The following is a 15,501-nucleotide window of genomic DNA, read 5'->3' as shown; positions in this document are numbered from 1 at the left end:
ACTATTTCACAGGAAGTCACAAGAGGTCTCTTCCCGCTCCTCCTGGATCCGTGGATCTGTAATCTTTCAGCAATGCTGAACTTACTTGGTCGCAGCTCTTCTTGTCTTTTTCTTTTGTGAGGGTTCATCTTGGGGCGCCAGCTCTTCCCGCAACTCTTCATCCTCTCCAGCAACAGGTTCCTCTTCTATTTCCTCTGCCCCCAGCCCTCTGCCTTTTCTTCGCAGATCCTGGGTTGGTGCAACTTGCAGATCTGCTGGGTAATACTCGTTGCTACAGTGGAAAGAGAGTAATATGAAACAGATGAAGCTAAATATCCTAAATGTTTATGACAGATGTATGTCCCCAGTTCACAGACTCACACACAGAAGAGACATCAGAGGCACCTTAGTCAAGCATCTTCTACAACATTTAAACTCAGCCCCTCTTAAATACCTAATTTGACAAGTCAATCACTAACTGCAGAAGACGGCCACTTCATTGTTACACTGTTGAAAATATTTGAAATGTCTACTTTGGACTAAGCTGATATCAGCCTCCCTGTCTCTGGAACCACAACTTGGGGAGGAGGGGATAGGGGTAGATTACATTATAGTATTCAGTCCTCCAGGTATGACCTGGTAAGACAGGTGGGACTATCAATTCATTGCTTTCGAGGGAAGTCACAACATGACACAGACTCAGACTAAATGTCCAGGCAATGAAAATCAGTCAGGCTTTATATTTTGGCTCCTCTAAACTAAGCTTGTGCAGTTGGTATTCACATTTGTTCTCACTGAATTCCATCCTTTTAATTTTGGTCCATTGCTGTAGGTAACTAATGCTATCTTGAAGGCTATCATTCAGTGCATTAGTTTTGTGTCACTTTGGTTCATTCATCCAACAATTATTACTTTGTTGTCTGTTTTGTGCATGACACTGGGCTATAGATATAAGGAAACTGATCAGATAGACTTTAAAGTCCTCACTCAAAAATACACTGATAGGGACTTTTCTGGTGGCACAGTGGTTAAGAATCCGCCAGCCAATGCAGGGGACATGGGTTTGAAACCTGGTCCGGGAAGATCCCACATGCCACGGAGCAACTAAGCCCGTGTGCCACAACTACTGAGCCTGCACCCTAGAGCTCGTGAGCCACAACTACTGAGCCGTCATGCTACAACTACTGAAGCCTGCGTGCCTAGAGCCCATGCTCCACAACGAGAAGCCACTGCAATGAGAAGCCTGAGCACCACAACAAAGAAGAGCCCCCGCACGCAGCAACTAAGACCCAACGCAGCCAAAAATAAATAAATAAATAAATAAATTTAAAAATACACTGATGCAATACATATTTGAGGATAGCATCCTACCAGCACACCTGGAAGAAATACACTATAGGTTAATACACAACACTAAACCTAGAAGGCTGAGACCCTACCATACTCAATGCTGTACTCTTAGCTAGCAGGATCTTACCCTTAATAAATAAAAAATAAATGAATGAATGAAATGAGCAAAGTTGTCCTTTAAAAACTGCACCATTATCCATTTAAAAACGTGTCTACTATACTCTCAGCCCTCAATTAACCACATGACATATTAACCTTTACCTCCATGCACAGCATGTTCACTCATTCATTTATTACATAATCCATACAAAGCACTTATAAGAGTGTCTAACACACAGCAAGTACTATTAAATGTCACCTATCACTGAGATACTGTTGCTATTGTTAGTCATTCATTTCTGATTCTGGTTTGGTTCTTCTCAGAGAATGTTTACAACGGATTCACAATTAGTCCTAATATCAAATTATATGAAACATATTTAGAAGTATAAATTTATAACCCCCCAAATTAAAAGCCCATAATATATTTCAAAGTCAGAATTAAAGGTGACCTTTGGGTTTTTCATTAGTTTGGATCATTTACAAAAGTATTAGTTATAGGTGATCAGTGCCAATTAATCTTCAACATTTTTAAAAAATTGTGTCTTTTCAGTCTTTAAGTTTTCTTAAACTCAGAGACTCACATCCTGTTACAGGCTCTGCCCTCCATCCACACCTCACAGCACCTTGTGCTACTAGAGGAAGGTCTTTACATTAAGCTAAGGAGTAATTTATTTCTTTGGGGAAAAACTTGAAAAATTAACATGATAGGAACTTCATATCCTACTAACACCTTTAATACCGGCTTGCATAGGTACAGCCCCTTGCAATTCACAAAACAACTGATAAGCACTACATGATCTTCAAAACAAGGCAAGGAAGCTGAACGTCACTGCTCTTGTTTAGACATAAAGCCCAAAGACCTATGTGAAAAAAAGAGAAAATCATTACTCTTCCACCACCATATCTACTGACCTGTGTGCATCTTTGCTTGTAACCTTTCCCAGAATGAATTATCCAGGCAAACCTCTTCACTTATGCACAGAATCCTGTCTCCTCCTGCCTATTCAAAGGCAGGGCTCTCGCGATTTTATCCCCTCTCTTGCATTACCCATTTCCCCTCCCTTATGGATCATTCATGCTAGCATCGCCTACACACAGGCTGTTTAAGCTCAGCGTCAACCCAGACAACAACGGCTCCCCTTCTGCTCCCACACCTCCTTCCACCTACGTCTACTTCCTTTTTTCAAGAACTGCCCACACTTGCTGTTTCCATTTTTCTTCTCCATCTTCTCTTAAGCCATTTTAATCAGAATGTCATCCCTATCAGGTCAACCAAAACAACTCTTGTTAAGGTCACTTCCAAAGCCAATGGTCAATACTTCTTTTTTTAATCTATCATGACAAGTGAGGTTTATTCCAACGATACAAGAAAGGTTTAACTTTCTAAAGTCAATCAGTATAGTTACTTACATTAAGAGAATAAAGAAGAAAAAAGTATACAACTAACTTATTAGATACAGGAAAAGAAGTGGAAAATTTTCTCACAAATTAATGATAACCATTTTTTTTTATACAGCAGCTTCTTATTAGTCATCAATTTATACACATTAGTGTATACATGTCAATCCCAATGGCCCAATTCATCACACCACCACTCCCACCCGCCTGCGGCTTTCCCCCATTGGTGTCCATACGTTTGTTCTCTACATCTGTGTCTCAATTTCTGCCCTGCAAACCGGTTCATCTATACCATTTTTCTAGTTTCCACATATATGCGTTAATATATGATATTCGTTTTTCTCTTTCTGACTTACTTCACTCTGTATGACAGTCTCTAGATTCATCCACGTCTCAACCAATGACCCAATTTCGTTCCTTTTTATGGCTGAGTAATATTCCATTGTATACATGTACCACATATTCTTTATCCATTCATCTGTTGATGGGCATTTAGGCTGCTTCCATGACCTGGCTATTGTAAATAGTGCTGCAATGAACATTGGGGTGCATGTGCCTTTTTGAATTATGGTTTTCTCTGGGTATATGCCCAGGAGTGGGATTGCTGGGTCATATTGTAATTCAATTTTTAGTTTTTTAAGGAACCTCCATACTGTTCTCCATAGTGGCTGTATCAATTTACATTCCCACCAACAGTGCAAGAGGGATCCCTTTTCTCCACACCCTCTCCAGCATTTGTTGTTTGTAGATTTTCTGATGCCCATTCTAACTGGTGTGAGGTGATACCTCATTGTAGTTTTGATTTGCATTTCTCTAATAATTAATGATGTTGACCAGCTTTTCATGTGTTTCTTGGCCATCTGTATGTCTTCTTTGGAGAAATGTCTATTTAGGTCTTCAGCCCATTTTTGGATTGGGCTGTTTGTTTTTTAATATTGAGCTGCATGAGCTGTTTATATATTTTGGAGATTAATCCTTTGTCCATTGATTCATTTGCAAATATTTTCTCCCATTAAGGGTTGTCTTTTCATTTTGTTTATGGTTTCCTTTGCTGTGCAAAAGCTTTTAAGTTTCATTAGGTCCCATTTGTTTATTTTTGGTTTTATTTCCATTACTCTAGGAGGTGTACCAAAAAAGATCTTGCTGTGATTATGTCAAAGAGTGTTCTTCCTATGTTTTCCTCTAAGAGTTTTATAGTATCCAGTCTTAATTTAGGTCTCTAATCCATTTTGAGTTTATTTTTGTGTATGGTGTTAGGGAGTGTTCTAATTTCATTCTTTTACATGTAGCTGTCCAGTTTTTCCCAGCACCACTTATTGAAGAGACCATCTTTTCTCCACTGTATATCCTTGCCTCCTTTGTCATAGATTAGTTGACCATAGGTGCGTGGGTTTACCTTGGGGCTTTCTACCTTGTTCCATTGATCTATGTTTCTGTTTTTGTGCCAGTACCATGTTGTCTTGATTACTGTAGCTTTGTAGTATAGTCTGAAGACAGGGAGTCTGATTTCTCAGCTCTGTTTTTTTCCCTCAAGACTGCTTTGGCTATTCGGGGTCTCTTCTGTCTCCAAACAAATTTTAAGAGTTTTTGTTCTAGTTCCGTAAAAAATGCCATTGGTAATTTGATAGGGATTGCATTGAATCTGTAGATTGCTTTGGGTAGTATATTCATTTTCACAATATTGATTCTTCCAATCCAACAACATGGTATATCTCTCCATCTGTGGGTATCATCTTTAATTTCTTTCATCAGTGTCTTATAGTTTTCTGCATACAGGTCTTTTGTCTCCCTAGGTAGGTTTATTCCTAGGTATTTTATTCTTTTTGTTGCAGTGGTAAATGGGAGTGTTTCCATAATTTCTCTTTCAGATTTTTCATCATTAGTGTATAGGAAAGCAAGAGATTTCTGTGTATTAATTTTGTACCTTGCAACTTTACCTAATTCATTGATTAGCTCTAGTAGTATTCTTGTGGCATCTTTAGGATTCTCTATGTATAGTATCATGTCATCTGCAAACAGTGACAGTTTTACTTCTTCTTTTCCAATTTGTATTCTTTTATTTCTTTTTCTTCTCTGATTGTCCAGGCTAGGACTTCCAAAACTATGTTGAATAACTGCGGTGAGAGTTGACATCCTTGTCTTGTTCCTGATCTTATAGGAAATGCTTTCAGTTTTTCACCATTGAGAATGACGTTTGCTGTGGGTTTGTCATATATGGCCTTTATTATGTTCAGGTAGGTTCCCTCTATGCGCACTTTCTGGAGAGTTTTTACCATAAATGGGTGTTGATTTTTGTCAAAAGCTTTTTCTGCATCTATTGAGATGATCATATGGTTTTTCTTCTTCAATTTGTTAATATGGTGTATCACATTGATTGATTTGCATATATTGGAGAAGCCTTGCATCCCTGGGATAAATCCCACTTGATCATGGTGTATGATCCTTTTAATGTGTTGTTGGATTCTGTTTGCTACTATTTTGTTGAGGATTTTTGAATCTATATTCATCAGTGATATTGGTCTGTAATTTTCTTTTTTTGTAGTATCTTTGTCTGGTTTTGGTATCAGGGTGATGGTAGCCTCATAGAATGAGTTTGGGAGTGTTCCTTCCTCTGCACTTTTTTGGAAGAGTTTGAGAAGGATGGGTGTTAGCTCTTCTCTAAATGTTTGATAGAATTCACCTGTGAAGCCATCTGGTCCTGGACTTTTGTTTGTTGGAAGATTTTTTTCTTTTTCTTTTTGTGGTACGCGGGCCTCTCACTGTTGTGGCCTCTCCCGTTGCGAAACACAGGCTCCTGCCGCGCAGGCTCAGTGGCCATGGCTCACAGGCCCAGCCGCTCCGCAGCATGTGGGATCTTCCCGGACCAGGGCACGAAGCTGTGTCCCCTGCATCAGCAGGCGGACTCTCAACCACTGCGCTACCAGGGAAGCCCTGTTGGAAGATTTTTAATCACAGTTTCAATTTCATTACTTGTGATTGTTCTGTTCATATTTTCTATTTCTTCCTGGTTCAGTCTTGGAAGTTTATACCTTTCTAAGAACATGTCCATTTCTTCCAGGTTGTCCATTTTATTGGCATAGAGTTGCTTGTAGTAGTCCCTTAGGATGCTTTGTATTTCTGCAGTGTCTGTTGTAACTTCTCCTTTTTCATTTCTAATTTTATTGAGTCCTCTCCCTCTTTTTCTTGATGAGTCTGGCTAATGGTTTATCAATTTTGTGTATCTTCTCAAAGAACCAGCTTTTAGTTTTATTGATCTTTCCTATTGTTTTCTTTGTTTCTATTTCATTTATTCCTGCTCTGATCTTTATTTCTTTCCTTCTGCTAACTTTGGGTTTTGTTTGTTTTCCCTTCTCTAGTTTCTTTAGGTGTAACGTTAGATTGCTTATTTGAGATTGCTCTTGTTTCTTAAGGTAAGCTTGTATTGCTACAAAATTCCCTCTTAGAACTGCTTTTGCTGCATCCCATAGGTTTTGGATTGTCTGTCGTGTTTTCATTGACATTTCTCTCTAGGTATTTTTTGATTTCCTCTTTGATTTCTTCAGTGATCACTTGGTTATTTAGTAACGTAGTGTTTAGCCTCCATGTATTTGTGTTTTTTATGTTTTTTCCCCTTTAATTGGTTTCTAATCTCATAGCACTGTGGTCAGAAAAGATGCTTGATATGATTTCAACCTTCTTAAAGTTACTGAGGCTTGATGTGTGACCCAAGATGTGATCTATCCTGGAGAATGTTCCATGCACACTCGAGAAGAAAGTGTAATCTGCTGTTTTTGGATGGAATGTCCTATAAATATCAATTAAATCTATCTGGTCTATTGTGTCATTTAAAGCTTGTGTTTCCCTATTAATCTGTCCATTGGTGTAAGTGAGGTGATAAAGTCCCCCACTATTATTGTTTCTGTCGATTTCCTCTTTTATAGCTGTTAGCAGTTGCCTCATGTATTGAGGTGCTCCTATGTTTGGTGCATATATATTTATAAGTGTTATATCTTCTTCTTGGATTGATCCCTTGATCATTATGTAGGGTCCTTCCTTGTCTCTTGTAACACTCTTTATTTTAAAGTCTATTTTATGTGATATGAGTATAGCTACTCCAGCTTTCTTTTGATTTCCATTTGCATGGAATATCTTGTTCCATCCCCTCACTTTCAGTCTGCATGTATCCCTAGGTCTGAAGTGGGTGACTTGTAGACAGCATATATATGGGTCTTGTTTTTGTATCCATTCAACAAGCCTGTGTCTTTTGGTTGGAGCATTTAATCCATTCACGTTTAAGGTAATTATCGATATGTATGTTCCTATGACCATTTTCTTAATTGTTTTGGGTTTGTATTTGTAGGTCCTTTTCTTCTCTTGTGTTTCCCACTTAGAGAAGTTCCTTTAGCATTTGTTGTAGAGCTGGTTTGGTGGTGCTGAATTCTCTTAGCTTTTGCTTGTCTGTAAAGCTTTTGATATCTCCATTGAATATTAATGAGATCCTTGCGGGGTAGAGTAATCTTGGTTGTAGGTTCTTCCCTTTCATCACTTTAAGTATATCATGCCACTCCCTTCTGGTTTGTAGAGTTTCTGCTGAGAAATCAGCTGTCAACCTTATGGGAGTTCCCTTGTATGTTATTTGTTGTTTTTCCCTTGCTGCTTTCAGTAATTTTTGTCTTTAATTTTTGTCAATTTGATTACTATGTGTCTTGGTGTGTTTCTCCTTGGGTTTATCCTGTATGGGACTCGCTGTGCTTCCTGGACTTGGGTGGCTATTTCCTCTCCCATGTTAGGGAAGTTTTCAACTATAATCTCTTCAAATATTTTCCCTGGTCCTGTCTCTCTGTCTTCTCCTTCTGGGACCCCTATAGTGAGAATGTTGTTGTGTTTAATGTTGTCCCAGAGGTCTCTTAGGCTGTCTTCATTTCTTTTCATTCTTTTCTCTTTATTCTGTTCCGCAGCAGTGAATTCCACCATTCTGTCTTCCAGGTCACTTATCTGTTCTTCTGCCTCAGTTATTCTGCTATTGATTCCTTCTAGTGTAGTTTTCATTTCAGTTATTGTATTGGTCATCTCTGTTTGTTTGTTCTTTAATTCTTCTAGGTCTTTGTTAAACATTTCTTGCATCTTCTCGATCTTTGCCTCCATTGTTTTTCCGAGGTTGGATCATCTTCACTATCATTATTCTGAATTCTTTTTCTGGAAGGTTGCCTATCTCTACTTCATTTAGTTGTTTTTCTGGGGTTTTATCTTGTTCCTTCATCTGGCACACAGCCCTCTGCCTTTTCATCCTGTCTATCTTTCTGTGTCAGTTAATTCTTATTCTTCATCTGACTGATGTCTCAGACACATTTGATTCCACTGTTTACTCCCTCCTTGAAATACTTCCTTCAGGGATACTAAGTGGTCTTGGTTCTTCTATCACTCTTTCCTGGCATCCTTGGCTGATTCCTTATCTTCCAACCTCTGAATATTGCTGTTAGTCCTTGGAAATTTTCCCTCTCTACATTTTAACCCCCAGGTATGACTTCATTCCCTGTCTCATAATTTTAAAAACCATCCATATACTGATGAGTCTGAAATTTACTATCTTTAAACCAAACCTTTCCCCTGAACTTTAAACTCTACACTCAACTGCCTACTTGAGATCTGTGCCTAGATGTCTGTTCAGCATCCTAAACTTAACATGTTTTAAATAATGAACTCTTGATCTTCCTCACAAGTCAGCAAACTTCTGCATTTCTGTCAATCTCAGTAAATGGTAACTCTGTTCTTCCAGTTGCTCAGGCCAAAACCTTACAGACATCTTTGATTCCTCCCCTTCCTCCTTCGTGCACCCCCCAAACCCCCATCCCACGAGTGATCTGTTGGTAAGTCCCACAGGCTAATCTAGTTGCAATTCTTCAAAAACATATATTTTTGAATTGAAATCCTTCAAAAGTTGTCAAGGATTCAACTACCTCTCATCATCTACACTATTCCCACCTTGGTCACCATCACTTCTTGCCCAGATTTTTGCAATCTCCTCCCAACTCTACTCTGCAGTCCCTCTGCTCTCACCACTGCTGTCCCACAGTCCATTCTCAACATGGCAGCCAGAAAAATCCTCAAGAAAACTTAAGTCATGTCATCCTTCTGCTTAAACCTCCCAATGGCTTTCCATTTCACTGACAGTAAAAAACTTAAAGGCCCTACACATATTCAGTCTCCTGTTAAATTTTTGCCCTCACCTCCAACTACTTTCTTCCTGGATCACCCTGCTGTAGCCACAAGACTCCCTAGCTGTTCCTTGAACTAGCCTGGCTGGCTGTGGTCTGTAGCCTGCCTAACCTAACCCTATAGCATTTTCCCATGTAATGAAATGTTTCCAGAAAACATAACTTTTATTGATTGACTAGTACTGTTCTATATACTGCATCCCTTATCTTTAGAGTTTTAAAGCAATCTGACTCTCACACAGCATACCTAGTCAAAATAAAACAGTGCTCCAGAAAGTTCTTGTTATTCTTTGAGAGCACATTCCTCGGCATCATGGGAAACAGTCAAGAGGTTCAAAACAGAGTGGCTGAGGTTGAGTTACTGGAAAGTAATTTTAAGCCCCAGGCAGGCAAGAAAACAACAATAGGGCAAGAAATAGCAAGGCCATTGTACTGTGATCTAACTCGGTACGGCCTTTCTTACTTTGAAATCTGCAATTTTTTATTAATAGCATTTGTGGGCTGGTTAAATTTTGGTTTATGTAAGATTAAGTGGTAAACAAAAGTTGTTTAGTTGTTATCTGATGGAGCCAGTGCTTTAGAGAGGTGCCAATGATTTGAAAAGATGACAGATTTAAGAAAAGAACTCAGCCAATCTGGGAATTTAATACTTTGCACCTTCTCTTCCTCACACCCTACCAGAGACATATTCCTAGGCAAGAACACTTACTTGATAAATCTCAAGAAAAGCGGGCAAAGCTCCCTGGACCGTGGCTCTACCCTTTCTGGGAATTTTGCCAGAGCTCGCCAGAGCAAAAACCGAAAATTGGTATGGTCCAGTCTTTCCTGAAGGTCGGTTTTCAATGCGAACTGCTCATGATAAAGAGTTCCAACGTTTCCTTCCTGAGTCTGCTCCCAACTTGCATCTCCAATGGACCTCTCCTCATCTCTTGTGTCATTTTGCAGCTCTTTCTCTGAAAGAAAAAAGGTCATCATAACCACTAGAGAAATGTTAACAACTACCCTATGTGTTTCTGCCAGTAATGGCATTGCTTTCTCTAGTAATACAAGCAAATGATAACAGTATCCAAAGGTTATCAAAGATAATACATTTCTCATTTCTGCTTTCCAATTTTATGTGTAATTAAGCAATAGAAATTAAACAGTTAAACAACCATTTCCTCCCACAGCCCCCTCCTTCATATCCCTTTACATACCAGCATGTGTAGCTGCTTTTTCTAGATGTTCATAGTAGACTTTCCAAAATTGCTTATTTTCCATTTCACGTGCATGAGAACTAAGAGTAAAGATCATAAAATAAAACCCGTGGTATGGACCCTATTTTGAGATATCTCATACAAAAAAAGAATGAAAGGATATAACTAAAATACTAATTAAGTTATCCCTGAATGTGGGGTCGTAAACAACTTTTGTACTTTATTTTTCAAAATGCCTGTTCTGCTAAGGTCTAATATTTAGGGTTTTGAGAGGCCACACATAATATATTTCCAATCTGACAAAAAGCTAGAGTAGGCCCTCTGAAGACAAACGCCTGCAGAAGGACAGATTTCTATAAATGAGGCACAACATACGTATTTTTTATGTGATTATGAACGTCCTTTTTAGAGCTAAAGGGTTTTGGATACTAGACAGCAAGGGATTTAAATTAAATTTTTAATTTTTAAATTAAAGTTTGGCTCAATGACTCAATATATATAAATAAAAGCATACAATTATTATACAGTACTTATTACTGTAAAAAAAATTCAATAATACAGGTGTATAATATAAAGTAAAAAGAGAAAGTTCTCCAAAGTTATTTCAAAGTACAGAGAAACATACACAAAACAACTGAATTGTCAAAAACTTGGCATCAGATAGAGTAAGTAATGTTTACTTTTTCTTCACCTTGTCCCACAAAGGCTTTAAGGTAGCTATAAATACCATACACACCCATTCACTTAAATCACACCCCAGAGTATAATACTGGCTCCATCATCATTCTGCAGTAGTGAAAGCACAACAGCTTCATCCATTTCACCCAGGCTTACCTTATGAGTTCAATAACAGGATCCCAGAGAGCACTGAAGTTAACATATAACATGCCTAACAGATAACGAAGTGGCACCTGCAAGCATAGGAAATTAGTTTAGATCAGCACCAAAATGCAAGGATCCTGACTTGGACAACCTGAGGTTTGGGAAGAAGCTTCTGCTTTAAGAAAAAACTTGCTGGTGCCAATCCAAAATTCAGGTACAGTAATTTTCCTCCTCTTCCCAAAATGTCACTCACTATTTAACAGAGAAGAATCACTTAAGAAAACATAGTATTCAAACTCACTCCAGATGTTCACGAATAAAGGATATATTTGAATAAACAGGTTTGACTCATGATTAAATTCATTCCTAACAAATACTGCCATCACCTGACAAGACAAAACTTGAACAGTAATCAGTAAAGCACAGGTGCCAAAGAACCCAGCAAAGCACTATGTGAACGGCAGCTGAGGCTTTATGAGCAGATGTGTGAGTTCTCAAAACTAGGCATTAAGAGTTCAGTTCAGAGGGTCTGAACTTTTCACAGTCTCCTTTTGGAACGACAGTCACTGTTACTAGCATCCCTGTGCACTCAGGAAACATCATGTAAAGTGGTAGTTCTATTATTATTTGGGGGTGGGGTGCTTGTGTCTACCTTAGCAGCAGAGTCCCTTTCCAAATGGAACATAACACAGGACGCTAATATACAGAACAGGTTAAGAACAGAACTGCTCTGCTTGAAAGGGGAATGCCTCCACTTGGCCTTCGTCCCAAAGGGATAGTGATGTATCCTCAAGGGTCATGGACGGAAAATCCCTGATACAAAAGGTAGAGGGCTGACGTCCTGCAGCAGTGAACAAATCTGGAGAAGAGTATCAGGCTGTCAACTTGACCTTGTTCCTCCTGCTGCCACCTACTACCTACCCTCACATACTACACACATACTCAGGAGAAGGGAGGATAGTAAATTATTTCTACTGTTGAAAAGGCTGTAGAGCCATTTAACTCAAAGCATTGAACAGAACTGGGTATTTACTTAGTTTTAAATTCTTTTTTTATAATTCTTGCTTTTAAAAATTCTTTCTCTCTCTCTTTTTTTAAATTTTTTGGTGACTATTTAGTATGCTTCTCTTTTCTCAAATGCCAGCTAAACAGATCTTAAAGTATAAACTGAGTTAAAAAAAAAAAACCCCAAACACTGTTTTTACCTCCTGTAATGGCCCATCAGGGACTGCAGTCTGTACCACATCATGTCTTAGTTTTCTCAAATGAAGAAGCTTCTCTCTGTAATCATTCACAGTTGCTGGCACAAGTTCTGCCTGGCGTAATATAGCAAAGACAAACTGACGCTCTGAGAGCTCGTCATCCTGAACAACCAGAGGAAACCAGGAGGCAGGTCAGTATTTTGATTTTCCAAAAAGAACATTAAATGTGAACAGAAGTCTAAAAAAGAAAAACTGGCATATGTTAATGTTTTAAATTAAATAAGCAACACATTTTTTTAGTAAATGATTCATTCTTCCTCACATCATTTACTTTTTGGTAGATAATTTAGATTTAGTGTCTAGCAGAGACATGACAAGTAAAAAACAGGAAAGTAATTCTCAAAATCACTCAAGTTGACTGGCAATATTTTTTGAAATACAGAAAATGTACATATACTTTCACTGTACAATTCTACTTCTAAGTACAAGTAATTTCTACTTCTGGAAGCAGTCATTTGCATTATTGAAATGTTTCCCTGAACAAAGGTATCTGTGTAAGGGTGTTCGCGGCAGTATTATTAGAAATGCTGCAAAACTACCAACAACCCACCTAAGCGTCCATCAAGAGGGAACTGGTTAAATACAATATTTTAAACTGTGGGGCACTATTCAAACTTCACAAGAAATGAGGTAGGGCTAGAGGTACGGATATGGAAAAACTTGCATGACACCATTTGTTTAAATTATGTGTGTATATACAAAAAGTCTGAAAGAATAGTCACCAACTAACTATGGATTTTCAGTGGTGGCCTTGCTGAGGGGATGGGAATAAGAATGGCAAAAAGTTTTTTTCAAACTTCGTGATGGATATTTACACGGTATTTGAATTTTTTGCAAAATTATCATTTTGGAAAACAATATGTCAAGTTACATTTTTTAAAAGTTACCCAAAATGAACAGTTAAAATACCTCCATTAATTCTGGAAGCCGAACCTCAAAGTGGTTTAGGATCCTTATTGTCAAAAGCCGAATCTAGAGAAATTAAAAGGCATGTTTCAAACTCCAACTATTTAAACATAAGAAACTGATTAAGAGTCAGTGAGACCTAAGTTTCATGGAATTATGAAAGATATACCACTTGTCAGAGTAATACGTGTTTATTCTATTCCTTATTTCATATTCAACACCAACCAACACCTTATTCAAATGGTACTTGGAACAATTAATGACCAGACTAGACTGAGAAGATAAGGTTGCTCATAAAACGGTGCTGCTTCTTTGAACTATAACACTATAGGCATCTCTGTAAATAAGCGCAAAGAATCTGATTAAGCTTACAATTCCACTGAAATTAATGATTTTTATTTCTAAATAACATGTTCAGGTATTTCTATACACCTGAATGAGCAGCAGAATCACCTACAGAGCTTTGAAAAATCATGCAGATATGTCACTTCCACCCTATGCCTGCAGAATCAGAATTTGGGGGTGTTGGGACCCAGAATTTATATTTTTAGTAAGCGCCCCAATTAATCCTGCTGCAATCAGTTTGTAGGTCAGTGTTTAGGAATCACTGCTTTAAATAGAAACCATCCCAAAGCAGCATTTTCTGATTAAGGAGCTCTGACAACCACTGGCATTACACGCATAAAACAAAAGATGAGAGGCAGAGAACACACCACAAAACCGTAGTACCTTGGATATGCCAGTTGAAATGTTTGCTCGTAACTTGGGAAATAATTCCATTAGAGCTTCCTCTGAAAGTGGCCCCCTGCAGCCACATAAGGATAATCTCTGATAATAGAGATCAGCCAACAGCAACACAGACGGCTCCAAAGGAAACGCTCTGCAACGAGATATTTATTAGATCCAAACCGTACCATACACCACAGAGAACTCAGGCTATACTAGAAACCACAGAAGATTATCACTGATGAAAGAAATGTACGAGGGAACAGGTGCAAGTTTTACGTGGACATGTAGCATCACTTGAGACATGAAGAATCTGAGGTCCACCAACAGTGAGCCACACGCTCGAGTACAGACACACAGCCAGAGGCAGAGGCAGGATTATAATATGGTGTTTTGACTGAAGTCAAATGCTGTCTTTGCAATCCACATACTCATAAGTGACAGTGACATAAGGGGGGATATATACTATTCACTGAGTGTTTTCTATGTGCCGGGTACTGAGCTATGAGGGAAGCAGTACAGAGCAGGGGGCCGGCACATCAGCTCTGGGGTAGGCAGCCCAGGCTTGAAGCCAGCCCATCATCATCATCACCCACGTAACCCTGGACAAGCCACTTAACCACGATGTGCTATCCTCCAACAAATATCTGCTGAGTATCTACCATGTACCAGTGACTTTTCTAGATACTGGCTAAGCAGGAAACCAAGGAAAAAGTCCCTATCCTCCTGGAGCTTATATTCTAATAGGGGAAGGTCACCTCAGGAAAAGGAGGCTGGACTGAGAGACTGGTGCGTGGGGGAGAGGGCGAGGGGGTGAAGAGGAGTGCTGTCTGATATGGGGGTGGTCACGGAAGGCACAGACTGAAGGAAGTCAAGAAGAGAGCCAAAAGGCACCTGGAAGAAAAGCATTCCCGGCAGAGGGAGCAGTGACGCCAAGTCCCAGAGAGGTGTGCTTGCCTATGTGAGGAGAATCGAGGAGACCAGTGCAGCTGGAACAGAGTGAACAAGGAGGAGTGGCTGGGGACGAGGTCAGAAGCCAGGGCCTAGATTACACAGAGCCCCGAGGAACATGATGAGGACTGCGGGTTTTATCCCGAGTAGGCTGGGTACCACGAGAGCAGGGTTTCTCAGCAGTGGCTCTGCTCACGCGGGCCAGGTGACTCTTTGTTGTGAGGCCATCCAGTGTACAGCAGGGCGCTCCTTACCCACCACACCCCAGTAGCAGTCCCCAGCTGTGATGACCAAAAACGTCTCCAGAATGGCCCGTGGTCGAAAATCACTATTTCCGAGGGTTGTTGGCAAAAGAGTGACATGCTCTCTTTCACGGAAAAGAATCATCCTTGTTGTTGGGTACAAAACAGACAGCAGCAGGGCAAGGATGGAGGCAAGGAAACTCGTTAGGAGGCTACTGCAGTCATCCAGGTGAGAGATGGAGGTTGAGACCAGACTGGCAGCGGGTGCAGAGCAGCTGGGGTTCTGGATTTATTTAAGAATTCGAGTTCCCCCTTCTACAATGTTAACAGTACCTATACCTCAGGGAATTGTTGTGAGGATTACAACAATAAT

At 39.4% G+C, this 15,501-nt stretch overlaps 1 protein-coding gene across 1 annotated transcript in view; it reads right to left on the bottom strand.

Annotated features, from left to right (window-relative positions):
* The window catches only part of UTP20 (UTP20 small subunit processome component), a 94,389-nt gene that overhangs the window by 55,965 nt on the left and 22,923 nt on the right, over positions 1-15,501 (bottom strand). The window contains exons 16-22 of the mRNA XM_033427634.2: positions 13,939-14,089; positions 13,213-13,275; positions 12,247-12,405; positions 11,054-11,130; positions 10,220-10,299; positions 9,733-9,976; positions 86-271 (exon numbers count right to left, since the gene is read on the bottom strand). Of these exons, the coding sequence (XP_033283525.2) occupies positions 86-271; positions 9,733-9,976; positions 10,220-10,299; positions 11,054-11,130; positions 12,247-12,405; positions 13,213-13,275; positions 13,939-14,089 (960 nt within the window). The remainder of the gene's footprint in view (positions 1-85; positions 272-9,732; positions 9,977-10,219; positions 10,300-11,053; positions 11,131-12,246; positions 12,406-13,212; positions 13,276-13,938; positions 14,090-15,501) is intronic.

This window comes from Orcinus orca, chromosome 11 (genome assembly GCF_937001465.1).
Source record: "Orcinus orca chromosome 11, mOrcOrc1.1, whole genome shotgun sequence".
NCBI lineage: Eukaryota > Metazoa > Chordata > Mammalia > Artiodactyla > Delphinidae > Orcinus > Orcinus orca.
The sequence above is the reverse complement of the archived record's forward strand: the minus strand, read 5'-3'. Positions and strand labels throughout refer to the sequence as shown.